This window comes from Bos mutus, chromosome 10, assembly GCF_027580195.1.
Source record: "Bos mutus isolate GX-2022 chromosome 10, NWIPB_WYAK_1.1, whole genome shotgun sequence".
NCBI classification, from domain to species: Eukaryota; Metazoa; Chordata; class Mammalia; order Artiodactyla; family Bovidae; genus Bos; species Bos mutus.
Genome location: NC_091626.1, coordinates 82,261,207 through 82,284,227, shown reverse-complemented (window position 1 = coordinate 82,284,227; position 23,021 = coordinate 82,261,207). Strand labels below are relative to the sequence as shown.

Sequence of the window (23,021 nt, the reverse complement as noted above, 5' to 3'; positions counted from 1 at the left end):
GCTGACTCAAGATTCCATGAGCCCACAGTCAACTCTGGACATGGCCAACCCTTCCGGAGAGCCTGCTCTAGCCTCTGGATCAGCCTTACTCAGCAGGGGGCAGACATCATACACAAGCAAACCACAATCACCCAGTAGGCCCAACTGGGACATGGGATTGACTGGGCCCCAGCCATGCCCACGAGCTTTGGGACACCCGGGACCCCACATACAACTGCGTCAGAAACTGGCCCACTCCACCAGTGATCTAACACCAGCTCTGGGACACCCAAGCCTTGCAACAAGACTCCAGGATCTGGCTCTGCCTGCCCGTAGGCCAGCACTAACCCCAGAGTCTGACTTCACCCACCAATGAGTAAGCTATAGCCCTGGAGTCTTATGGACCCTGATTATGCCAAGCAGTAGCCCTGAAGACCTCTGGGGTTCCACAATCAGCTGCCTTGTGACTTGGTCTTGCCAACTGGTGCCAGCAGCCTCCACAAAAGGCAGGGCCGGGCAAGCAGGTGGACCAGGAGCCAAATAAGCTCACCAGACTGCCCACATAGCCAGCCCACCACAACAGAAGGACTCATGCAGCCCTCATAGGGGGAATCCCTAGAGTATGTAACTTGAGTGACAAGAGGGGAGTGTGCTGCTGGGATGCATACAGTGTCTACTGCAAAAGGCCATTTCTCCAAGGTCGGGAAATAGGGAATAGCCAACCTACAAGATACAGCAACATGGGCAAAATGAGGCAACAGCGGAACATGTTTCAGACAAAGGAACAAGATAAAACCCCAGAAGAAGTAGTTAGTGAAGTGGGCAACAGCAATCTACACGAAAAGAAATTCTAGGTAGTGATTGTAAAGATGATCAAAGAACTTGGGAGGAGAATGAATGTAGACTGAGAATTTATGTAAAGAACCACCCCTCAGAGATGAAGACTACAATGACTGAAATGAAAAATATACTAGAAGGATAAACAGTAGACTAAATGATACCTAGGAATGGATCAGTGAGCTACAGTAGTGGAAATCACTGATACTGAACAGAAAGAAGAAAAAACATTGAAAAGAAATAAGGACATTTATAGAGACCTCTGGGACAACACCAAGCACACTAATATTTGCCTTACAAGGGCCCCAGAAGAAGAGTGGGAGACCGTGGTTTGATCCCTGGGTTAGGACCATCCCCTGGAGAAGGGAAAGGCTAACCACTCCAGTATTCTGGCCTGGAGAATTCCATGGACTGTATAGTCCATGGGATTGCAAAGAGTCAGACACCACTGAGGGACTTTCACTTTCACTTTCAGAAGAAGAGCCTGACAAAGGGGCAGAGAACATATCTGAAGTAACAAGAGCTGCAAATTTCCCTAGTTTGGAAAAGCAAATAATCACCCAGCACCAGGAAACATAGAGTTCTACATAGGATGAACCCAAAGAGAAACACACCAAGATAGAGAGTAATTAAAATGAGAAAAATTTAAGACAAAGAGAGAATATAAAAACAGCAAGGGAAAAGCAAAACATAACATACAAAGAAAGTTCCATAAGGCTATCAGTTGACTTTTCAACAGAAACTCTACGGGCCAGAAGAGAGTGACATGATATATTTAAAGTGACAAATGAGAAAAACATATACCCATGAATGTTTTATCCAGCAAGGCTCTCATTCAGATTTGATGGAAAGATCAAAAGCTTTATAGATAATCAAAAGCTAAGAGTTCAGTGCCACCAAACCAGCTTTACAGGAAAGATTAAAGAAATTTAAGTGAAAAAGAAAAGACCACAACTAGAAACATGAAAATTATGAAAAGAAAAACTCATCCATCAGTAAAGGAAAACATACACAGTAAAGTTAGGAAATCATCCATACACAAAACTAGTAGGAAGGTTAAAAGACACAAGTAGTAAAATCATATATACCCACAATTGGGAAAGGAATACGTCAAGATTGATATTGTCACCCTGCTTATTTAACTTATATTCAGAGTACATCATGTGCAATGCCAGGCTGGGTGAATCGCAAGCTGGAATCAACATTGCCACAACAAATATCAACAACCTCAGATATACAGATGATACCACCCTAATGGCAGAAAGTAAAGAGGAACTAAAGACTCTCTTGATGAAGGTAAAGAGGAGAATGAAAAAGCTGGCTTAAAATTAAACATTCAAAAAATGAAGATCATGACATCCGGCCCTATCACTTCATGGCAAATAGATGGCAAAAAAAAAAAGAAACAATGGCAGATTTTATTTTCTTGGGCTCCAAAATCATTGCAGATGATGACTGCAGCCATGAAATTAAAAGACACTTGCTCCTTGGAAGAAAACCTATGACAAACCTAGACAGCATATTACAAAGCAGAGACATCACTTTGCCAACAAAGGTCTGTCTAATCAAAGCTATGATTTTTCCAGTAGTCATGTATAGATGTGAGAGTTGGACCATAAAGAAGGCTGAGCACCAAAGAACTGGTGCTTTCGAACTGTGGTGCTGGAGAAGATTCCTGAGAGCCCCTTGCACAGCAAGGAGATCAAACCAGCCAATCCTAAAGGAAATCAAGAGTCATTGGAAAAGACCCTGATGCTGGGAAAGATTGAGAGCAGAAGAGGGTGACAGAGGATGAGATGGTTGGATGGCATCACCAACCAATGGACATGAGTTTGAGCAAACTCCAGGAGATAGTGAAGGACAGGGAAGCCTGGTGTGCTGCAATCCATGGGTTGCAGAGAGTCAGACACAACTTAGCAACTGCACAACAAAGCAGTTAAGGGATATATAAAACAATTAGATATAAAATATGATATCAAAAACAGTAATTGTAAGAGGAGGAGAGAACAAATATATTTGAAATTAAGAGATGAGCAACTTAAAACAATCACACACATATTGCTATACAAAAACCTCATTGTAACCACAAATCAAAAATCTATAATAGATAGAAGCACAAGAAAGAAAAATAAGTCCAAACATAATAGTAAATACATTAATTCAATCACAGAAGAAGAGAACAAAAAAAAGAAAAAAAAGGCTATAGAACAACCCCCAAATAATGAACAAAACAGCAATAACTACAAATCAATTACTTAAAAAGTAAATAGATTACAGGCTCCAACCAAAAGACTGAATGTATACAAAAATAAGACCCATATATATGCTGCCTACAAGAGACCCACTTCAGATCTAGAGACACACAGACAGATTGGAATGGAGTGTGTCTTTCCATTCCAATATCTTCCCATCAGAATGGAAAAAGGTATTCCATGGAAATGGAAATCAATCAAAAGCTGGAGTTGGGACTTCCCTGGTGGTCCAGTGGTTAAGACTGTGCTCCCAATGAAGAGGCCTGAGTTCAATCTAGTCAGGGACCTAGATCCTACATGTTGAAACTAAGAGTTCACATGCTGCAACTAAAGATCCTGCATGCTACAACTGAGATCCACTGCAGCCAAATAAATAAATATTAAAACAAACAAAGAAAAGGAAGCTGGAGTAGCAATACTCACATCAGACAAAATAAATTTTAAAATAAGGAGTGTTACAAGAGACAAAGATTAACTACATAATGATTAAGTGATCAATCCAAGAAGATATAACAATTGTAATGCTATGTGGCTCAGATGGTGAAGTGTCTGTCTGCTATGCGGTAGACCCGGGTTCAATCCCTGGGTCGGGAAGATCCCCTGGAGAAGGAAATGGCAACTCACTCCAGTACTCTTGCCTGGAAAATCCCATGGACAGAGGAGCCTGGTAGGCTACAGTTCATAGGGTTGAAAAGAGTCGGCCATAACTGAGAGACCTCACTGTCATTTTATGCACCTAAATACAAATAGGAGCACCTAAATATAAAGGCAAATATTATGAGAAATATAAGAAGTGGGACTATGGTTGTCGTTCTTGATGTCATTGTCCTTCTTAACAACAGTGCACCCATGGCTGTTTTTCTTTTAAATGGATACTTTTGGTATTTTCTCTTTGATTTTATTTTCCACAATCTTACTCTGATATGTCTAGATTTTGATTTTTACTTATCCTGCTTGAGTTTCATTTCATTGAATATTAATACCTTTTATGAATTCTGGAAAACTCCAAGTCATCACCACTTTATTGCCTTTGTTCCCCCTTCTTTCTCTTTTCCATTTAAGTACAGCTTGCATGCGTGCATGCTCAGTCACTTCAGTCATGTCTGACTCTTTGTAACCCTATGGACTTAGCCTGCCAGGCTCTTCTTTCAGGGATTCGCCAGGCGAGAATACTGGAGAGGGTTGCCGTGCCCTCCTCCAGGGGATCTTCCCCAACCAGGGATTTAATCCACGTCTCCTCCTTTGTAGGCGAGTTCTTTACCACTGAGCTCCCGGGGAGACCCTAGTACAGCTTAGACCTCATTTTCTCTCTCTTCTCCTTTGTAGTATTTTCCATCTGGTAGTCTCTCATTTTATTCTGGATATTTTCACCAATTCTCATTTTAGTTCTGTCTAATCTGCTTTCAACCCATCTCTTTTCCTCATAAATTTCTGTATTTAGCAGTTCTATCATTTCTATTGATTCATTTTCAAATTTGCAATATACTTTGCAAACATCTTGTCATTTGATTCAGGCAAAAAAATCCACATAAATGAATGCCAAAATTATTAGGTGAAATCTGATGAAGAATATTTATATGGACTCAAAACACTTTCTCATGGATTACTTAGTAACTCAGTTCAGTTCAGTTGCTCAGTCATGTCCGACTCTTTGAGACCCCATGAATCACAGCACTCCAGGCCTCCCTGTCCATCACCAACTCCCGGAGTTCACTCAAACTCACGTCCATCCAGTCAGTGATGCCATCCAGACATCTCATCCTCTGTTGTCCCCTTCTCCTCCTGCCCCCAATCCCTCCCAGCATCAGAGTCTTTTCCAATGAGTCAACTCTTCGCATGAGGTGGCCAAAGTACTGGAGTTTCAGCTTTAGCATCATTCCTTCCAAAGAACACCCAGGGCTGATCTCCTTCAGAATGGACTGGTTGGATCTCCTTGCAGTCCAAGGGACTCTCAAGAGTCTTCTCCAACACCACAGTTCAAGACCATCAATTCTTCGGCGCTCAGCTTTCTTCACAGTCCAACTCTCACATCCATACATGACCACTGGAAAAACCATAGCCTTGACTAGACGCACCTTTGTTGGCAAAGTAATGTCTCTGCTTTTGAATATGCTATCTAGGTTGGTCATAACTTTCCTTCCAAGGAGTAAGCATCTTTTAATTTCATGGCTGCAGTCACCATCTGTAGTGATTCTGGAGCCCAAAAAAATAAAGTCTGACACTGTTTCCCCATCTATTTCCCATGAAGTGATGGGACCAGATGCCATGATCTTCATTTTCTGAATGTTGAGCTTTAGGCCAACTTTTTCACTCTCCACTTTCACTTTCATCAAGAGGCTTTTGAGTTCCTCTTCACTTTCTGCCATAAGGGTGGTGTCATCTGCATATCTGAGGTTATTGATATTTCTCCCGGCAATCTTGATTCCAGCTTGTGCTTCTTCCAGCCCAGCGTTTCTCATGTTAAGCTGGCTAGCTAGCTTTAAATACACAGACAGCTACTTTCTTAGAGAATGACAGCTTGGTTGGCCTAACCAGCACACGTGTAACATAAAACTGAGCCTAGAGTCTCCAATACAATTGATCATGAAAAGTTTAGCAATGAAGATGAAAGAAGAAAGTAAATAACCAGCTTTATAAAATAATCCAATGATTACAAAGGAAAATAATATTTTAAAAAGACAATACCATTCACAGGATGTGGGGTTTCCTTTAGTATCTGTGCTGAATAGGATGATGTCATTTCCTCTTCCTTTTGCTGATTTTTTAAAACATGATCTGCGGAGATCTTAAGCCCTGAGAATTTCCATTCAATGTATTTCACCTGCTTCAGATACAATTATAATTGTAAATAAGTATACTGTATAATTATAATAATTTAATATGTTTAATATTGCATAATTATAATATAATACAATATAAATATATATACTTAGTCATATAATATACATTTATAATTTCATATATGTACGTGTGTGTATATATTTCAGACCACATAGTAACTTTAATTCAGTTTCCTAAGAAGAAGAGGTATTGAACACATAGGTGTTCAATAAATACTTGCTTTTTAATTTATTTTGATTACAGTTGAAGTGACCTAGTTGGGACTGTGGTACTATATCTCTAAGCATAAATTACAGAGTGTATAATCTGTTAAATTAAATTACATTGAAAAGAACTGAACACTCCAGAGGTTTATTAAACTACTTACGTTTTTGGAAATACATGCTCACCACAAAAAGCCGTGATTATCACTTATCTTGTGTGCCTGCTTCTGCTTCTACCTCTGAGAATAATATACTTGGGGACACTACGACCCATACTTTCATTCTTCGGGGTTTCTAAGGCCTTACCTGTAGTGTATTTCCATTTAAGAGGTTATGACTAAGATACTCCATTCTGTTCTTTCCTTGGAGGCCTGTTTTTCTGCCATGTTTTCTTCTTGAGTAGCCTGCAACCTGGTGTTCCCTTTCCTTTCTTTCTCCCACCTGAGGAGGTTTTCTTTTAGCTTGATACTGGCCAGCTTCGGTGGGAGTATCAATAGATACCATCTGGTCCTAAATAGAAGGATCAGAGACAGATTTACAAGATGAGTTTAACAGCCATGATAATCAAGAAAGAGATTTGTGAGCCAGCATTAGACTTCATTTATCTCTTGCCATGGAGCGGAGATATGCCATCTCTTCCCTCCCTACAATAAAACCCAGCATTTTGTTCTATCCATAGCCTTATGGCATCATGAATGCTTCAGATTAAAGTTGTAGAACATGACATTCACGGGCTTCTCAGGTGGTGCTTGTGGTAAAGAACCCGCCTGCCAATGCAGGAGCCAAAAGAACTGCCGATTCAATCCCTGGGTCAGGAAGATTCCCTGGAGGAGGGCACAGCAACCCACTTCAGTATGCTTGCCTGGAGAATCCCATGGTCAGAGGAGCCTGGAGGGCTACAGTCCAGGGGTTGCAAAGTCAGATACAACTGAAGTGACTTAGCACGCATGCATGGCATTCACAAGGAATTTCTTTTACCCCAGTTGTAATACTGTCTTCCTCAAATCAAATCTTCCCCACAGGATTGGGGGAGATTTGCTACCTGGGGAGGAAAGGAAGCTTCTTCCTCTTCTATTGACGTCTCTAAACCATCCCTGGTGTCCTCCTCACTCTGAGCTTCTGGCTTTGGGAAGTTCTCCGGGGGTAGGTAGCAAGACCCCCAATCCAGTTGCACCTGAACAGATCCATTGGGTTCCCCCACAGGGTCAGTGAGGTTAAAATCACCTGAGAGACACACAGATATTAATAAAATCTGATCACATGAAAGTAGGCACGTGAGCGTTTATCACAACCTTACCTATGACTTCCCCAGTTTAAATTTCACGTTTTGTTTGCAATTAACATCAATCAAATAACCATGATGCCAATACACTCAGAAGCAAAATAAAATATCAGTGAATATCCATAATCACTCAGAATATTTACTTCTGCTACTCAAAATATTTATTGGGGAAGACTGGTATCTCCAGGTTCAGGAAGGGATAGTCAAAGATGCATGGAGAGATATAGCTTGCTTGTTGTCAGTCACCCAGTCAGTAAACAAGAGCACCTTCTACTATTACCAAACAGTTTCTACACCTTAGGCATACTAAGAAAACCATTATCTACACCTGTGGCCCCTATTTCTGAAATAACAAAAACCAAGAAGACTTAAGCAAAATGGCTTTTTTCTGAATGTCAGACTTCTGCTTTGAAACACTGATTAATTTAACAGATGGCTCACATTGCCTCTCTTTGGCAAAGGATGAATTGTGAGCAGAAGAGTCAGCTTCTTATTTTTTTTTTTAAGCACTCGTGATATTGGGAGAAGGGAGGCCTCACATACTTTCTAGAACAAAGCTTTTTTAATATGGTCAATACTGGCTGTAACCATCCACACTTCCTAATAAGAGCACAGACTGCAATCAGAGAGTTGACTATTCTTGTACAACCTGTACAGCCCTGGGTATGAATGTAGGATAAGGCAGCATGAAGTTCAGCTTCATACTGGGTTGGGAGAGAATCCAAGAAATTTGTCATGGTGTGGCATGGAAGACTCATTTGAATTTAATGTTTAAAAGAAGCAAGAGAATTATGATGAAATGTTACAGACACAACTTAAAATCTGATATCTAGCCATGTGCCAAGAAATAATAGACCTTAAGTAAAAACGAATACTAGAAAGCACTACAGAGATGGAAAATGTTGGTTCAGACACAGAGGTATGGACTGAAGAGTGGTGGGTCTACCCACTCGGGGATTTCCTTCTGTTGCTGAAGAGCAGCAGCAGAAGCCAGTGTTTCCATATAATTAGCAAGGCTCTAAGTCTTCTACTCTGCTGCTCTTCACAGTCTTCTCAAATCTTCTCAGTGAGTTTTAAGAGAGACTATTCCAAGCAAGAAAAGTAGAATTAGGACAGGGAGACAACACTGGGCAGAGAGCATAAAGATGTAATAACCTTGAACTCCTACCTTGAATGGATTTGTTTTGTGCAAGAGGAAGCAAGGGCACCTGGACTCGGCCAAGGTACGAGCCAGGCTCTGAGTCTTCATCATCAAAAACGTACACAGAGAGGGCCTCCCGCCTCAGATACTGATCCAGGTCAGAAGTCACAAGCACTGGGAATCGAGCCAGGTCTCTGAAGTAGGGATTGCTACTGGCTGGAATGATGGTGGTGTCATGGTCAGAAAAGGTAAAGAAGCGATACATGACGTAAGGACTGGGTTGGGCTCCCAGTGATCGGCTCCGGAGGTCACAGCATCGAATGATTTCCACCCGCAGCTCATTCTGATTCTTCCAGGTCCCCGATCTGGGCTGAAAAGATGTTGGTCTTGGATTGAGGAAAAGGGCAGGCTGAGAGACTCACTGCAGGTGAAACCTAGAACCTTTGATGAGGAAAAGCTATGACCTAAAGAACTGCTGAATCCTGATTGGGAAACAGAGATGCCTAGCCAATGACTTTCACTTGCCTTCAAACTGGCTCTGGCAGATAACTCTCTTGGGGATATGGTGCCTCTCAGGCCTCATCTTAGACAGTGGAACAGAGAAGCCATGTTGTTTATAGAAAGGAGATGTAGCTAGCTCCAAGGGCATGATTTCATTTCAAACTCAAGCTTGACCAAGGGAAGGATCTAGACTAGTTGTGGTGTGACAGTTTTTATCTTTCATTCACATTCAACAAGTACTTATCGAGAGTGGAAGACTGAGCTGTTCTCAAGAGCTGTTTGACTTAGTGTCCTCTGAGATGCATGGGTTCATCCTTTTTCTCACCTCATCCTTCTGGGCCTCCCAGGCTCCAAGCACATTGGCTGCCAAGTATGCCTGGGCTTTCTTTCGCTTATTGTATGCTTGTAGACTGGATCTTATGGGGAAGCGCAGCCTCATCCAGTACTCTAGCACCCCAAAGACTTCTCCACCAGTTCCTGGGTAGCAGAAAGTATGAGAGGCATAGAGGATACAGACAGCAAGGATCAAGAATAAAGGGAGAAGAAAATGGGAAACCACCAGCACTGTGGGAAACACCACATTAATCCTGGGAACTGCGGGAGGTTGACAGCACTTACCAGTAAGTGTGGCAGAGCCGTGGACTCTCTCTACAGTCTCCAGAACCCTGTCAAAGCAAATCCATCCAGCTGCAAGGGTGTGGTGCTCACTGGCTATTGCCTGGTGTAGATCAAGCTGGGCTGAAGCCCCTTGAAGGTAATGCAAGAAGAGGGAGTCTATCTCCACCACATACTGGGAGGTGAAGTCATAGAGAGGTTGTGGCCCCACAACTAGTGGGGTACAGTGGGTTTCAAAGTCATAGAAGGAATAGGTGCAGAAGGTGGTAGGTTGAGTGTCTCCAGCCTGAGCCAGGGCAGCAGAGGTCAGAAAGGCCTGATGGATGTGCAGTTCAAAAAGGTTCTCACTCTGATGCCATGGAGAAATGTCCACTTTATCCTCATTTTCATGGGCTGGCAGTGGTTTCAGACATAATGGCAACTGTCGGGTGCCATAAGCCACGTCTTTAAGCTGTTCTAGAGGGGAAAGAAAACTGCCTATCCATTAAAGGGTAGGAAGTTTCTTCCTTAAGGTAAAGGAAGGTAGAAAGAGAATAAAACCCATGGTGGAAGTCCAGATTGTGACTATTTCAGGAAACCATGTGATTTTAAAAGAAAAGCAACAGAATGACAACCTGGTGCTTTGGATTCTGATGGCCAAATAATCCAATGCCTATTTTAACTAAATTGGAAAGTAAATGCTAACCTCAGGAGGTTACACTGCTAACACTGGAGGCACAATTTCATCCATAGATGACATTGTTTTGGCTTACAGCAGCATCCTATGAATTAATTGATAATTTCATTACAGAAGCACAAGAAACACAAAATGCAGATATTTCCAAAAGTTTGGGATATTGGCCCTGGAGAGAATAGCAAGCAAGTTACAGTCAGTGTCTATTACATTACTCTGGGCTCCATTAAGATATGATTCCTCTTTTCCAGTCAGATCAATCACAAGACTCTTCATTCTGTTAAGAATTTTATTTCATTGTAAGAAGGCCAAAAAACCCACTTTAAATCAAAGAGTAATAGAGTAAAAATCAGGGAGGGCACTTACTGGAAAGAGGTTTAAAATATTGGCAATGGGATATAAAATAAAGATATGTGAGACAGTCCACTAAATCTGTGCGTTACCTCCCATATCCAACCAACCTGAGATGGTATATAGTCTGCTTCAAATTGGAGTATCTGAGTTGTCATGGTGTGTTGATGATAAAGGTTCTATTTTAAGAGGTAAACTAGTAGAAGAAAGATATTTTGGGTACATCAGAATGTCTTCCTGCCCAGAAGAAGTGGAATACAGGCACTAGTGAGCAGTTTCTTAATTGATAAGATTAACATAACTAAAGACAACATTAAAAATTTGCATTACATGATACAGAGTTAATAATTCTAGCATATAAAGAGCTTCTAAAAATTAATAATACACTATTAAGAAAAGGGTTAAGGGCAGGGACAGGCAAGTCTCAAAAGAAGTAATACAAATAACTGGTAAACAAATCAAAAACTCTTTAGCCTTATCAGTAATGAAGGAACTATAAGTTAAAGCAAATGAATCTTCAGAAGTAGGTAAGGGTATTATACTGCACTATCCTGGGAGAAAGGATCTGAATCTGAAAGACAGGAGAATTTCAATACAAAGGATTTCCTTTGTTACTTGGCAGGGACCTTTTAACAGACTTACCCTGGTATGCATAAGTCATGCAGAATGACCCACCTCCCTTTACTCTAGTTTCATGGTCACTCAGTGTCCTTACTGATTCTGCTTTCCCAGAAACAAGTTGCATATTCCCTGAGCATATTCTCAAGGCAGCAGTGAAAGAGCCACTATCCTAGAATGACAAATTAACATTCTGGTATAAATCTCAGTCTTCAGTGCATTTGGTTAATATGAGTCGGGTATCTCACCACTGAGTGTAATAACAAAGCCAATTTTCTCACCATGTAAGGCTGGAGACCAGATCCTGGTCACCAGTAAACTGAACTAAACATAGAAAGTATCACATTATAAAATTTGCATCGGTATCCAGCCACCTACACTGCTTTGTAGACATCCACAAACTGCAACAAAGAATTCAGGAACTTTCAGAGAGAAATCATAGAAAGAGATGATGAAAGAGGAGTGGTGAAGCTCTATTATCTCACAAACACTGTGATCTAGGCCTGGCTTCAAGAAACAATCTCGAGAGAAGGCCCTCACTCACCTTAGGACCAACAGTGATACACTCTGATTTTCAGAGTAGATTCTGCAGTGTCTGGGCCCTGTCGAAAATCTCCAGAGAAATCAGAGAAAATACCCTGATATGATGCAGGAAAAGAAGCTGCTGGCCATGTATTAAAATAACAAAGATGACAGGATAAAGAACAGGAGGGCTAAGTCATATACCAAGACACAGAGGGGCCCTCTCGACAGGTGCAGGGGGCAGCAGAGGCATTTAGCCGTGTGACAGATCCTAAGGTGAAATGAACAAACTACTAAGACTTGCCAGATACTGGAAGGCCATGGCTTCTTAAAATACCTTCCAGCTGATTGATACGCTTGTTCTTGAGGTCTAGGAGTTGATTCAACCTCTCCAGTTTTGCTTCGTGATCTTTATTTTCATTATCAGCTTTTGTCATCATTGCTTCCAGTTCCTCCTGAAACGAAATAATGTCTGAACTTTGCTATCTCAGTGGCCCAGAACCGAAGGGCCCAGATAAAAAGGTGGTACTTGGTGGGCAAAGGAAAGGAGACTCCACTATCTCCTTAGCAGGGCAGATTCATCACTAGAAAAAGGCTTGGGTTCCTTACAGACCCCTCCAGGACCAATTGTGCTGTTAGTGCCAAGGGGTAGTATTTTTCCTGGGACTGGCAAAATTTGAACCCAGAAGCTTCCTACTTGCCATTTTCATTAGCTGGCCCTTTGATTCTATTGCCAAGGTGCCATGGACATGTGTGAGCCCTCAAGTGCAAAAGACAGCACATTTGTGTTTATTTGTGTTTGCACAATACAGCATATCACCTTGCAACAGCCCTGGAAACTTGGGTCTTGCTTCATATGTGGTTCCTGTGTGCCCATTTATCTATCCCCTTCCTGTACCATCTTTCTTTGCACCTGATAACACACGTTGATTTTGCGCTGCAGAATAAGCATGTCTCTGGTCTTTTCTAGTTCCAATGTGGTCTCTGCATGCGATACTTGCAACTCACTTAACATCTGGGACAGTTTTTTTTCTTCCTGGTTTTTTGGTTCACAGGGCTACAGAGGAAAAAGCATTGGTAAAACAGAGTATAAATATGGTAGTATAGTAATAACTATTGTCTAAAGTAGCTGCTGGTAATCATAAAGTACCAGCAGCAGAATCTATTTCAAAATGTAGAAGAGAACCTGTGTTACTTCACAAGGCTCTCTACGCTAGTTACTCACATTCAACAGAAGCAGTGAGCAAGTTATACAACCTCCAATGGATGTTTGCTCTTCAGCAGATCATTGCAAATCCTCATCTAGAAAAGATTCTAAAGCTTATGAGCTGTACAGTGTGGGAAAAATCTGTGCAGTTCATGAGGCTGTCTCTACTCTTAACCTTCTCATACCCTTCCAAACAGTGTCCTCAATCAGGACAAAATGTTATTTGGTGAGTTTTCTAGTCCCTTCATCTTTTCAGCAGATATTTGCCAGGGATCCCTCTGTAGAGGAGACTTGCTTGATTAAAGATGTTCTTACCTGTATCTGAATGGTCTCTTGAAATAGAGCTGGGTGAGTGGCTGGTGCAGATTGCCTGTCAGGAGATTGGGAAAATGTGCTTATATTTTGGAGATCCTCTACTTCCTGTTTATGCTTCTGAAGCAAGCTGGTGACCTCAAGCTCCAGATCTTTGTTTTGAGCTGAGGAAAAAAAATACAGAAAGCTGAAACTCTCTGTTACCAACAACCACGCTAAAGTTGGCCCAAGTGTGAATTACACTTTCCCACTAATGTTTAATTCATTTTATAAGCTTGCCCTTAAAGAAGTAATTTTCTCTGATTTCTACAAAGGGATTCTAGCTTATTGACCCTGAGTTGACACTTGGACTCCAAAAACAACAAAAAACATCAGCAGAGCTATAGTATGGAATGGAGTACCAATACCACCACAGCAAAAATCAGAGCCACTTGACAGACTAGGTAGTCCAAAATTTTTGACAGTATCTCCTCAATGCTTCCCCAACTCAGTCTGACTTCTATGCTATTGGCTCCCTGTGACACCCACCTCCACACCCACTCTGGGCATTTGGACATTTCTATGTGTGTTTCAGGGAAGGAAGGTGATCACCATTTAAACTGATCATTTCACTATCAGGGATTAGAGAGGAGGTCACATTAGATTACCCACAAGACCTCACTCGTACTTCATACATACTACAAGGATTCTTAGCACGTACTCCTAAGCTTTATTATTTTATGGTTCTTGTCTCTATTTTTCTTGATGTCATATTTCTTTTCCTCCACTCTGTCATGTGAATATACTAGAATTTGATGAAATATAAATTTGATAAGACTAAATATCAAGGTCCAGGCCAGCAAAAAGAGAGGAGACAAAGGTCTCTTTGACAGTACTTAAAAATATTCAGAGTAACTACTGTGACCCAAGAATTAAGACAGGGGGAAATGCCAGCAGTAATGAAGATCAATAATCTGCTTCTCAATTTCAGGTATCAGATGCTAAAAAAGAAAACAAAATACCTTCCAACCATCCTAAAATGACTGATGAGAAGGCAGAAAAATTCATTTTCAATACTTTCAATAAATAGTTTAAAACATTACAAATTAAGACGTGGTGTTCTCTCACATGGAAAGTCATCATGTAGGGAAAAGTATACGTGTGAGGTAGGTGTCATGCTTCCTTGATTGTGAATCTGATCTGACTGCCAATGTTCTTAGTCTAATTATCCAGTAACCCGCCCCACACACAAATAAGATCAAGAGATGGGGTTGGAGAAATGCTGGGCCAAGCTCCTTTCTCCCCTATTAGATGTAGAGGATGCCTCATTTGAGAGAGACCTACCTTTCTCTTGTGAGAGCTGAAGTAAGATTTCTCTCTTCTCCTTCATCTCAACATCCAGTTGATCCTGCAACTGAGAGACTTTCTGCTGTAGCTGTTCTCCAAGCTCATGGCTCCACTGAGGCTGATTGCTGCTATCCAGCATGCTGAAAACAGGCAGCAAGTAAGGAGGGAGATGACAGTTGTCAGATGGACACTCAAAGTTGGGTGATAGGACGTCTTTATTACACAGTTTCAGCATCTCCTGGACCTAGTTCATCATTCATTTCCCTACATGTTTTTTTCTGCTCCTGCTTTCTCTGTAACTGTCATTTACCAACTGCCTTGGAACTTTTGGGTCCTACTGAGTTGCTTAGTATCACTTCTGTTTAAGTCTCAAATAACCCCCTGAGCAAACAACCCAAGTCTTATCTATTTCCCAGGGAACTTCTCCAACATGATGGCTTGCTTTAGGCAGGAAACTGTATACCAAGATATTCTCAGGCCTGTTGGATTAGAAATAAGGAACAGAATATTTCCTTTTTCCCTTACTCCTCTGTCTACCTTCACCAGTGGCTAGTTTAGAGAACGCTCACCTTTGAATTAGATTGTAAATTACTACTGTAGGGCAGGAACTAAACTCTCAGTGACTGCATCCTGAACACCACTTTATCTAGATGACAGGGCAGACTCATCTTCAGTGTAAAACACACAGTTTCTGATTATTTACACAAGTGAAGTTGACACTGGTAATCAAGCAATTATTTCTACTTATGTCTTTTTCCTATTTATCATTTTAATAAATGTGGTCTAAAAACAACTTGTTTAAGCTAGTCCTGAGATTTCTTGGCACTTTCTGCCCATATATTACATGATGATCTGAGAAGATAATGTTATGAATAATGAAGGGAAGAGGCCAACAGTAATGTTTGTCACAGGGAGTCTTCAAAGTGGGTAAGGCTGACACTATCTTATTTCACTGAATTGAAGAGTGTCAGTTCTTCCCAGGATGCTCCCGTGCAACCTCTCCAATTTATACCCTGCTCTCCTTAAGTTAGTCAGAAGGAATGTTTAATTTTTTAAAACTTACAGTATTTTTAATTTCAAAATACAAGAATATATATTTGTTGTGAAAAATTAAAATGATAGAGATATTTAGAAGAAAAGCCCTATTTCAGTCCTTTCATCTCATTGAAAGTTTGTGGATCCACACACATGACATAATTTAAGTCACAACACATTATTTTGCAATTTGTATTTTCTTTTAACAGTATATCTTAGGCATATAGGTCTAATAACTTTATATTATTTCAGTGTGGGGGTACAACATGATTTATGTAGTCAGTCCCTCTCAGAGGAAATTTTGACTGTTTCCATTTTTTTTTTTTACTTTTACAGATTAAAATAACAATGCAGGAATATTTAACATTCTTACTACCAAGGTATCTTTGCATATACACAAGAGGATTTCTTTAGTTTTTGTTTCCAAAAAATGGGTTATCTGGCACAAAAGAGATGTACCTTTAACATTTTGATAGATAAGGTCAAATTCTCTTCCTAAAAGAGTCTGTCAATTTATATTCTCACTGTGTTGAGTACCAGTTTCCCTGTGTCCTTATCAAGACTAGGAATTATTTTTATTGTTTAAATTCAGATTGCTCTTTTCTATAACTGTTTTTTATAACAATGTTCTGAGATCTAAACTTGGTACTTACCTTTCTAAGAGTTTGTCATAATTGTCATTCAGCAATTTTCGTTCTTTTTCCAAATCTTCAACTCTCTCCTGAAACTAAGAATGATAATAGAATGCTTGAGATAAAATTTTAAAATCCATTGCCTTGCACAAGTTCTCCCTTTTCTGTTGTGGGGTGGGGACTTGTGTGGGAGATTTTCAATGTTCATCTCCATGTCTGTGAAGATCCATTCAACTAGAAAGACCTGAAGCAATTTAAGGTGGGATAGAAATTATTGGAAATAATGAGGATTCCCTGAATTAAATTTTTTATTGTTAATAAAAACATTTCTTTTGCATTTTATACAGAACCTGAGCCTGCATCATGACTTGACAGTTAGCCAGGGATTTACAAAACAGTATTATCCATCTCAACAGTGGTTCTGGGGATTAGGGAGCCATGTAAATTCAGGCAGATGTTGCGAGCGAGGAAGCAGGCACAGCAGGGGTGATTTTTAATCCTTTCTTAAAGAGAAAAGGCAGTAGAGTCTTCTGATTCATTGGAAACCTGTGCACACGGGGCTTCTAAAACAAACACTGTACTGCGAGCTCTTGGGGAAGGGCAGGATAAGAACCCTGATAAATAGATATTTGCTTGTGGCAGGGAATGAGGAGGGAGGCGTACTACTGAATTAAATTTTCATGATGTCTGGGTTTCTACTGTTAGGGAAACAGCAGAACGTTATAACAGAGAAAAGACTTTGGAGAATAGTTGTTTAGTTGCAAAGTCATGCTCGTCTCTTGTGACTCCATGGACTGTAGCCTGCCAGGCTCCTCTGTCCATTAGATTTCCCAGGCAGAAAAACAGGAGTGGGTTGCCATTTCCTTCTCCAGAGGATCTTTCCAACCCAGGGATCAAATCTGTGTCTCCTGCATTGGCAGGTGGATTCTTTACCACTAAGCCACCAGGAAAGCCAGATGTAAATATAAATCCCAGTTTGTTTTTTTTTTTCTAGTTTTACACCATTACAATACTGTAATCTTGAGCAAATTATTTAATCACTTAGAACCTCATTTTTCTCATTTGAAAAAAAGAAAAATACCCATATTTTTGCTCAGATACACTTTTTAACATCTTTGAAATTGGGATGTAACATAAAATTGATGGTATCTTTCAATTATTGTTATTTACCTCCTTGAGGGTTATCTGCAGGATGGACACATCTTCCATTTGGCTCTTCAGGCTCACAGCCTTCTTGCTCTCCTCCTTGAGCTCTGCCCTGAGCTCATTCACCTGGCTGAGGAGGGCATTGTGGGCTGCGCCCAGGATTCCCTGATTCTGGGGCAAAAGGAAAGTTGCTCTGGGAATGTTTATAACACTCAGCAGGAAGGGTCTCAAGAAACCAACAAAAAAAAAGAAACCAACAACCCCAGCATCAGCATTCCCTAATGGATGTCTCAAAGAAGGGCTTTGATTTAAAGCATGGTCCTTTGCACTGTAAAACAACCTTGTTTCTCACCCTAGCATTTCTCAGAAAGTATCATTTCCCTGTTGGTGAGGATTTTCCACTCTGGGAAACTAATTCATCACTGGAGCCTTGATTTTCCTGAAGTTCAAACTCAACCCTAATTCTAAGTAAAGTGCCACCTTTCTCAATTGCCTTTATCTTCTAAGACACTTAAATGCTTTTTATGATGACATGTTTCCCTTTGTGCACCTAGCAAAGTGACATGTTAACTCTAGAAGTTAAATACATTTTTCTGATGGATCCTTCTGAAAGGAACAGCTGTGGCTGATCATGCAAGGAACTCGACTTTAGTGACCCTTAATCATGGACATTTACCTAGCTTCACCTGTACCCCACTCACAGAGGTACAAATATTTAATAACACCAGAGAAGGTTTGCAACAATTTTGCTGTATCTCACCACCTCAGGCATGCTAGAGGACTACTCCTGGGAAAAATTCTCTGTAGCAATAGGCTCAAAAATACTGTTTCAAATATTTCTTAACTCAGACCTTATATTTTAATTTTTGTGAAAACAATGCAATCTGCATTTTCTGATAATAGTGACAGTATCATTTGTCTTAATAAAAATAACATGTTTGATTTAGTTGGCTAAATTCTGGTGTTACATTACTTGAAGATTCATTTGGGTTTCATTCCTCTGACTATCAAGAAATAGAGATTTAAGGAATCTTTATTAAGTACCTTATGGAGCAGAGTTTCATATGCCTGAAAGAAAGAAATAGATGTTATTCTATTGATATACCAAGTTGATATTTATTTTGATGTTTATCTCTGTAATACAAATGTTTAAATATTTATTTTAAAAGATGTAATAAACATTTCCCATAAATCAAGTCAATCTGTGTGCCTGTTTACTAACTGCTGCTCCTATCCCTGATCTAGCTTGCCAGGCAGTCTGTGAATATAATAGATTATGGCGTTTCTTTACAAGGGTCAGTTATGCAAATTTGCATTGCACTTGGTGGATTTTCCAAGAAAAAAGTATTTTTATTTTTAAACTAGGTGCTATCTCTTTACTCATCATGCTTCAGAAAGGTCACTTTACAGTTTTGGAAACAGAAATAACAACAATAACCAAACTCACAGCAACAGCTACTATTATTGGCTGAGTAATTACTATGTGTTACATGTTACCGTCTGTTTCATTATCTCTTATATTATGATCATTGTAATTCTTTCACATATATTATGTCATTTAATATTTACAGCAAATCTGAGAGGTACTATTACCTAAACTTTAAAAATCAGAAACTCAAAGTTCAGAGAGCTAAGTCACTTGCCCAGAATCACACAGCTTTCAAGAGACTGAGGGAGAGCTATACCTCAGCCTGACTCCAGAGTCTGTACTACTGACCTCATGTCACTGATAGAGATTAAGAGGATGAAAACTTATCTTAGTGTATGTGTAATAAAATATGACTAGAAAAAACAAACTGTAAAATCTACATTTAAAAAAATTATTCACCACTTTAGGTCATCTTTACCACTAATGTGAGTAAGGATATTCAATTTAGAATGGCTTTCTCCCTTTTTTCCTTCAATGCAATGGAGGAATGGATGGATTTTTTAAATATATAATTCCACAAATTAGCTATTTACCCATATGATTTTAAAATATCTTCCTGCCAAGATTTCCCATCCTTTCAGTGTTACCAAAATTATTCAACTCAAAAGAATACATGCATATGCACAGTTCTTACAAAATACAGTTTTGGAGGTTGACCTTGTAAAGATACCTTTGTGCTACATTGCTTCAGTTGTGTCCAACTCTGAGACCCTAAGGACTGCAGCCTGCCAGGCTCCTCTGTCTATGGGATTCTCTAGGCAAGAGTACTGTAGTGGGTTGCCATGCCCTCCTCCAGGGAATCTTCCGACCCAGGAATCAAACCTGGGCCTCCTGCATTACAGGCAGATTCTTTACTGCTGAGCCATCAGGGAAGCCCCAAAGATGCCTTTAGTCCTCATTAAAACAGACATACCAAGGGCAGAACCAACTGTAGCTAATTTCACTGAATGGCACCACCATCATTTAATCACCCAAGCTAGAGATGCAGGAGTTATCTCTTATTTCTCCTTTTCCCTCACCACTCTACTTTGGTGATAAAGTCTATTCTTCTAGTTCTGGACCTCTAACACAGTCTTTTCTCTGTGAGCCTCTTTCACTGCCTTGGTTGGGACCCACATCCTGAATCCCCTGGATCACTGCACTCATCTTTTTTGCTGATTTCTTTGCCTTCAGTCTTACACCAGCCAACCTATCATTCACGCAGCTACCAGGTCATCTTTCCTAGTAGTTTTGTCATTTTTGAGAAGTTCAAAATTTCAGAAAAGTATAAGTACTATCATAACAGTCATCTATAATCCCACTACTCAGAATTAATTATTATTAGTACTTTATAATCAGAGAAGGCAATGGCAACCCACTCCAGTACTCTTGCCTGGAAAATCCCATGGACGGAGGAGCCTGGTAGGCTGCAGTCCATGGGGTCTCGAAGAGTCAGACACAACTGAGCGACTTCACTTTCACTTTTCACTTTCATGCACTGGAGAAGGAAATGGCAACCCACTCCAGTGTTCTTGCCTGGAGAATCCCAGGGACAGAGGAGCCTAGTGGGCTGCCGTCTATGGGGTCGCACAGAGTCGGACACGACTGAAGTGACTTAGCAGCAGTACTTTATAATAGTTTTTTGAAAGTATCATTTCTTTATTAAAATGTATTTCAAAATATTTTGGACATGTAAAAAAAGGCAAACTGATCTCTTTGGGGGAAAAAACTGATGATCAACTTGATTAAAACCTTTCTGCAGCTCTCCACTGTCTATAGGATAAAGTCTAAATTCCTGCTAAGAGCTCCATGACCTGCTCCCTGATGTTTCTCACCTCTGTGCCTTGGCCTACACCACTCTACCTCTGGAAAGCCCTTCTCTTTCTCTTGCACGCTCATTAACATGTGCTAAACTGTCAGTGTTCAGCTCAGGAGTAGAATCCCTTATGAATCCTCTTCAGATCCTGCAGCCCATCCTCCGGTGGATCCAACGACCCTTTTGTTTTCCTCTCATGCCCTGCTTGGCGATAGTTGTACTTGTCTACATCTTGTCTTCTCACTTTTACAAGTTCCTTGAAGGAAGGAGCTGTATTGTCTTTTTAACCTTTGTATCCAGTGCTTTGCACAGTTCCTGGTAGTCAATAAATGTTTATTCAGTAAAATAATGGTGCCAATTTATTATTATTATTAGACTCTTGATGCCCTATTTCTACCATTCAGATATAAGTTTCTATTGCATGGTAGTGAGAAGAGTGTGAACCTTGATTCCAGATAAACCTGGACCCAAATTCTGCTCTTCTTCTTACTATTTTCATAACTTGAGCAAGTTATTTAACTTCTTTGTGGCTCAGTTCCCTCACCTGTTAAATGTTACCTGTTAAACTTACCTTGACGGTTGTTGTCCGGCTTAGATGACTCTAAGTACCTAGGACAGAGTCCATCACATAGAAAGTGCTCAGTAACCTGGTTTCCTTCCTCTCCCCTATGACTGCTCTTGGCTTCCCAAGTTTAGTTAAACTCTGGTTGTGGTCTCTGGCTTGGAACTTAATCTGACACAAGTTGCCCCCACTTAATTCCACCTTCGTGGGCAGGGCTTGAGTTGTAAGGCTTGGATTTGAACATCACCTGTGGATTTGTGACTTTTGACAAGCAACTCAGCTTCTTTCCTTTCTGGTCTCCCACGTGTAAATGGAGAAAATAACACAATTTTCTTAACTAATTGATTTCACCCCCCCCAAAAAAAGCACAGCTGAAGATGGCAACTCACGGCCTGAACTTCTGTTAATTGTGCCTTTGTCACTGCCAAAGAGGTATTCCTTTCATGCAAGAGCTTCTTAAGTCGAATCAGCTGTATATTCTCTTTAATGGACGCTCTGGAGAAAGAAGACAGTACTAAAATACCATCTGTGAATGGAGAGTGTTAAGGACCTTTCCCCTCTGTGGGTACGGACAGGGACACAAAGGAAGATCGTTATTTCTGAACCTAAGAGACCATGTTTTCTATATTATTTGAAAGGCACTAGGGGAGGATTTGGGTTCACTACACTCTGTGTCAGCGATTTCCAGGCCTAGCTGGTTATTAGAATCATCTGGTGCAATCTTTAATCTTAACACTGTCTCAACTCCTTCCCCAATTAATTGAAAGGGAGTCTCTGGGGTGGGACACAGGCATCTGTGGCTAAGCCTTCAGGTTTAAAACTTATGTCCATACAGAAACATGGATGTGGATTTTACAACAGTTTCACTCATAACTGTCAAAATTTGGAAGCTACCAAGATGTTCTTCAATAGGTGAGTGGCTAAATAAACTGTGATACATCCAGACAATGAAATGTGATTCAGTGCTAAAAAGAAATGAACTATCAAGCCATGAAAAGGAGGAAACTTAACGGCACATTGCTAAGTGAAAGAAGCCAATCTAAAAAAACAACATACTGTATGATTCCAACTAGATGAAGTTCTGGGAAAGGCAAAGCTATGAGGACAGTAAAAAGAGCAGTGGTGCCAGGGGGAAGGGGGAAGGAAGGGATGAGCAGGCAGAGCACAAAGGATTTTTAGGGCAGTGAAACTACTCTGTACGATACTATAACACTGGACACGGGATTAAATAATTGTCCAAACCCAGAGAATGCACAACACCAAGAGTAACCGTAAGGTAAGTTATGGACTTTGGGTGATTTTTGTGATGTGTCCCTGTAGATTGATCCATTGTTACAAATGTATCCCTCTGCTGTGGGATGTTGATAATGAGGGAGGTTTGGGTGTGTGGGGGAGGGCGGGGAAGATGAGACGGGGAGACCTCTCTACTTTATGCTCAACTCTGTTGTGAACCTAAACTGCTCTAAAAAAATTAAGTCTGTTTTTTTAAGCTTTCCAGGGGCTGAAGCAGAATGGGGGCTGAGAACCCCCATCTGGTGATAAGGATGAAATATTTTTCCTTCTATAAAGTGAAGCAACAAAACTTTTATTATACATAAATATTCCTTTCAAGTTAATCGATTCCGTAATCCACTTGTGCCTCCAAGGTCTACTTCTCAGCGTGAATTTAATCCCAAACATTCTCTATTCCCCTGAGATGGGTGAAAGGTACCAAGCAGAATCTTTTTCAGTTCATTTGGGACATGGAATTCCACACTCTTAC

The 23,021-nt window shown here is 40.5% G+C and overlaps 1 protein-coding gene across 1 annotated transcript in view; it reads right to left on the bottom strand.

The window, feature by feature from the left end:
* Positions 1–14,895, bottom strand: part of RPGRIP1 (RPGR interacting protein 1) — a 35,221-nt gene extending 20,326 nt beyond the window's left edge. Inside the window, exons 1-10 of the mRNA XM_070378328.1 lie at positions 14,658–14,895; positions 13,338–13,498; positions 12,729–12,872; positions 12,120–12,270; positions 9,655–10,107; positions 9,362–9,513; positions 8,563–8,905; positions 7,155–7,336; positions 6,419–6,622; positions 5,754–5,892 (exon numbers count right to left, since the gene is read on the bottom strand). Coding sequence (XP_070234429.1) covers positions 5,754–5,892; positions 6,419–6,622; positions 7,155–7,336; positions 8,563–8,905; positions 9,362–9,513; positions 9,655–10,107; positions 12,120–12,270; positions 12,729–12,872; positions 13,338–13,498; positions 14,658–14,895 — 2,167 coding nt within the window. The remainder of the gene's footprint in view (positions 1–5,753; positions 5,893–6,418; positions 6,623–7,154; positions 7,337–8,562; positions 8,906–9,361; positions 9,514–9,654; positions 10,108–12,119; positions 12,271–12,728; positions 12,873–13,337; positions 13,499–14,657) is intronic.
* Positions 14,896–23,021: the final 8,126 nt, after the last annotated feature.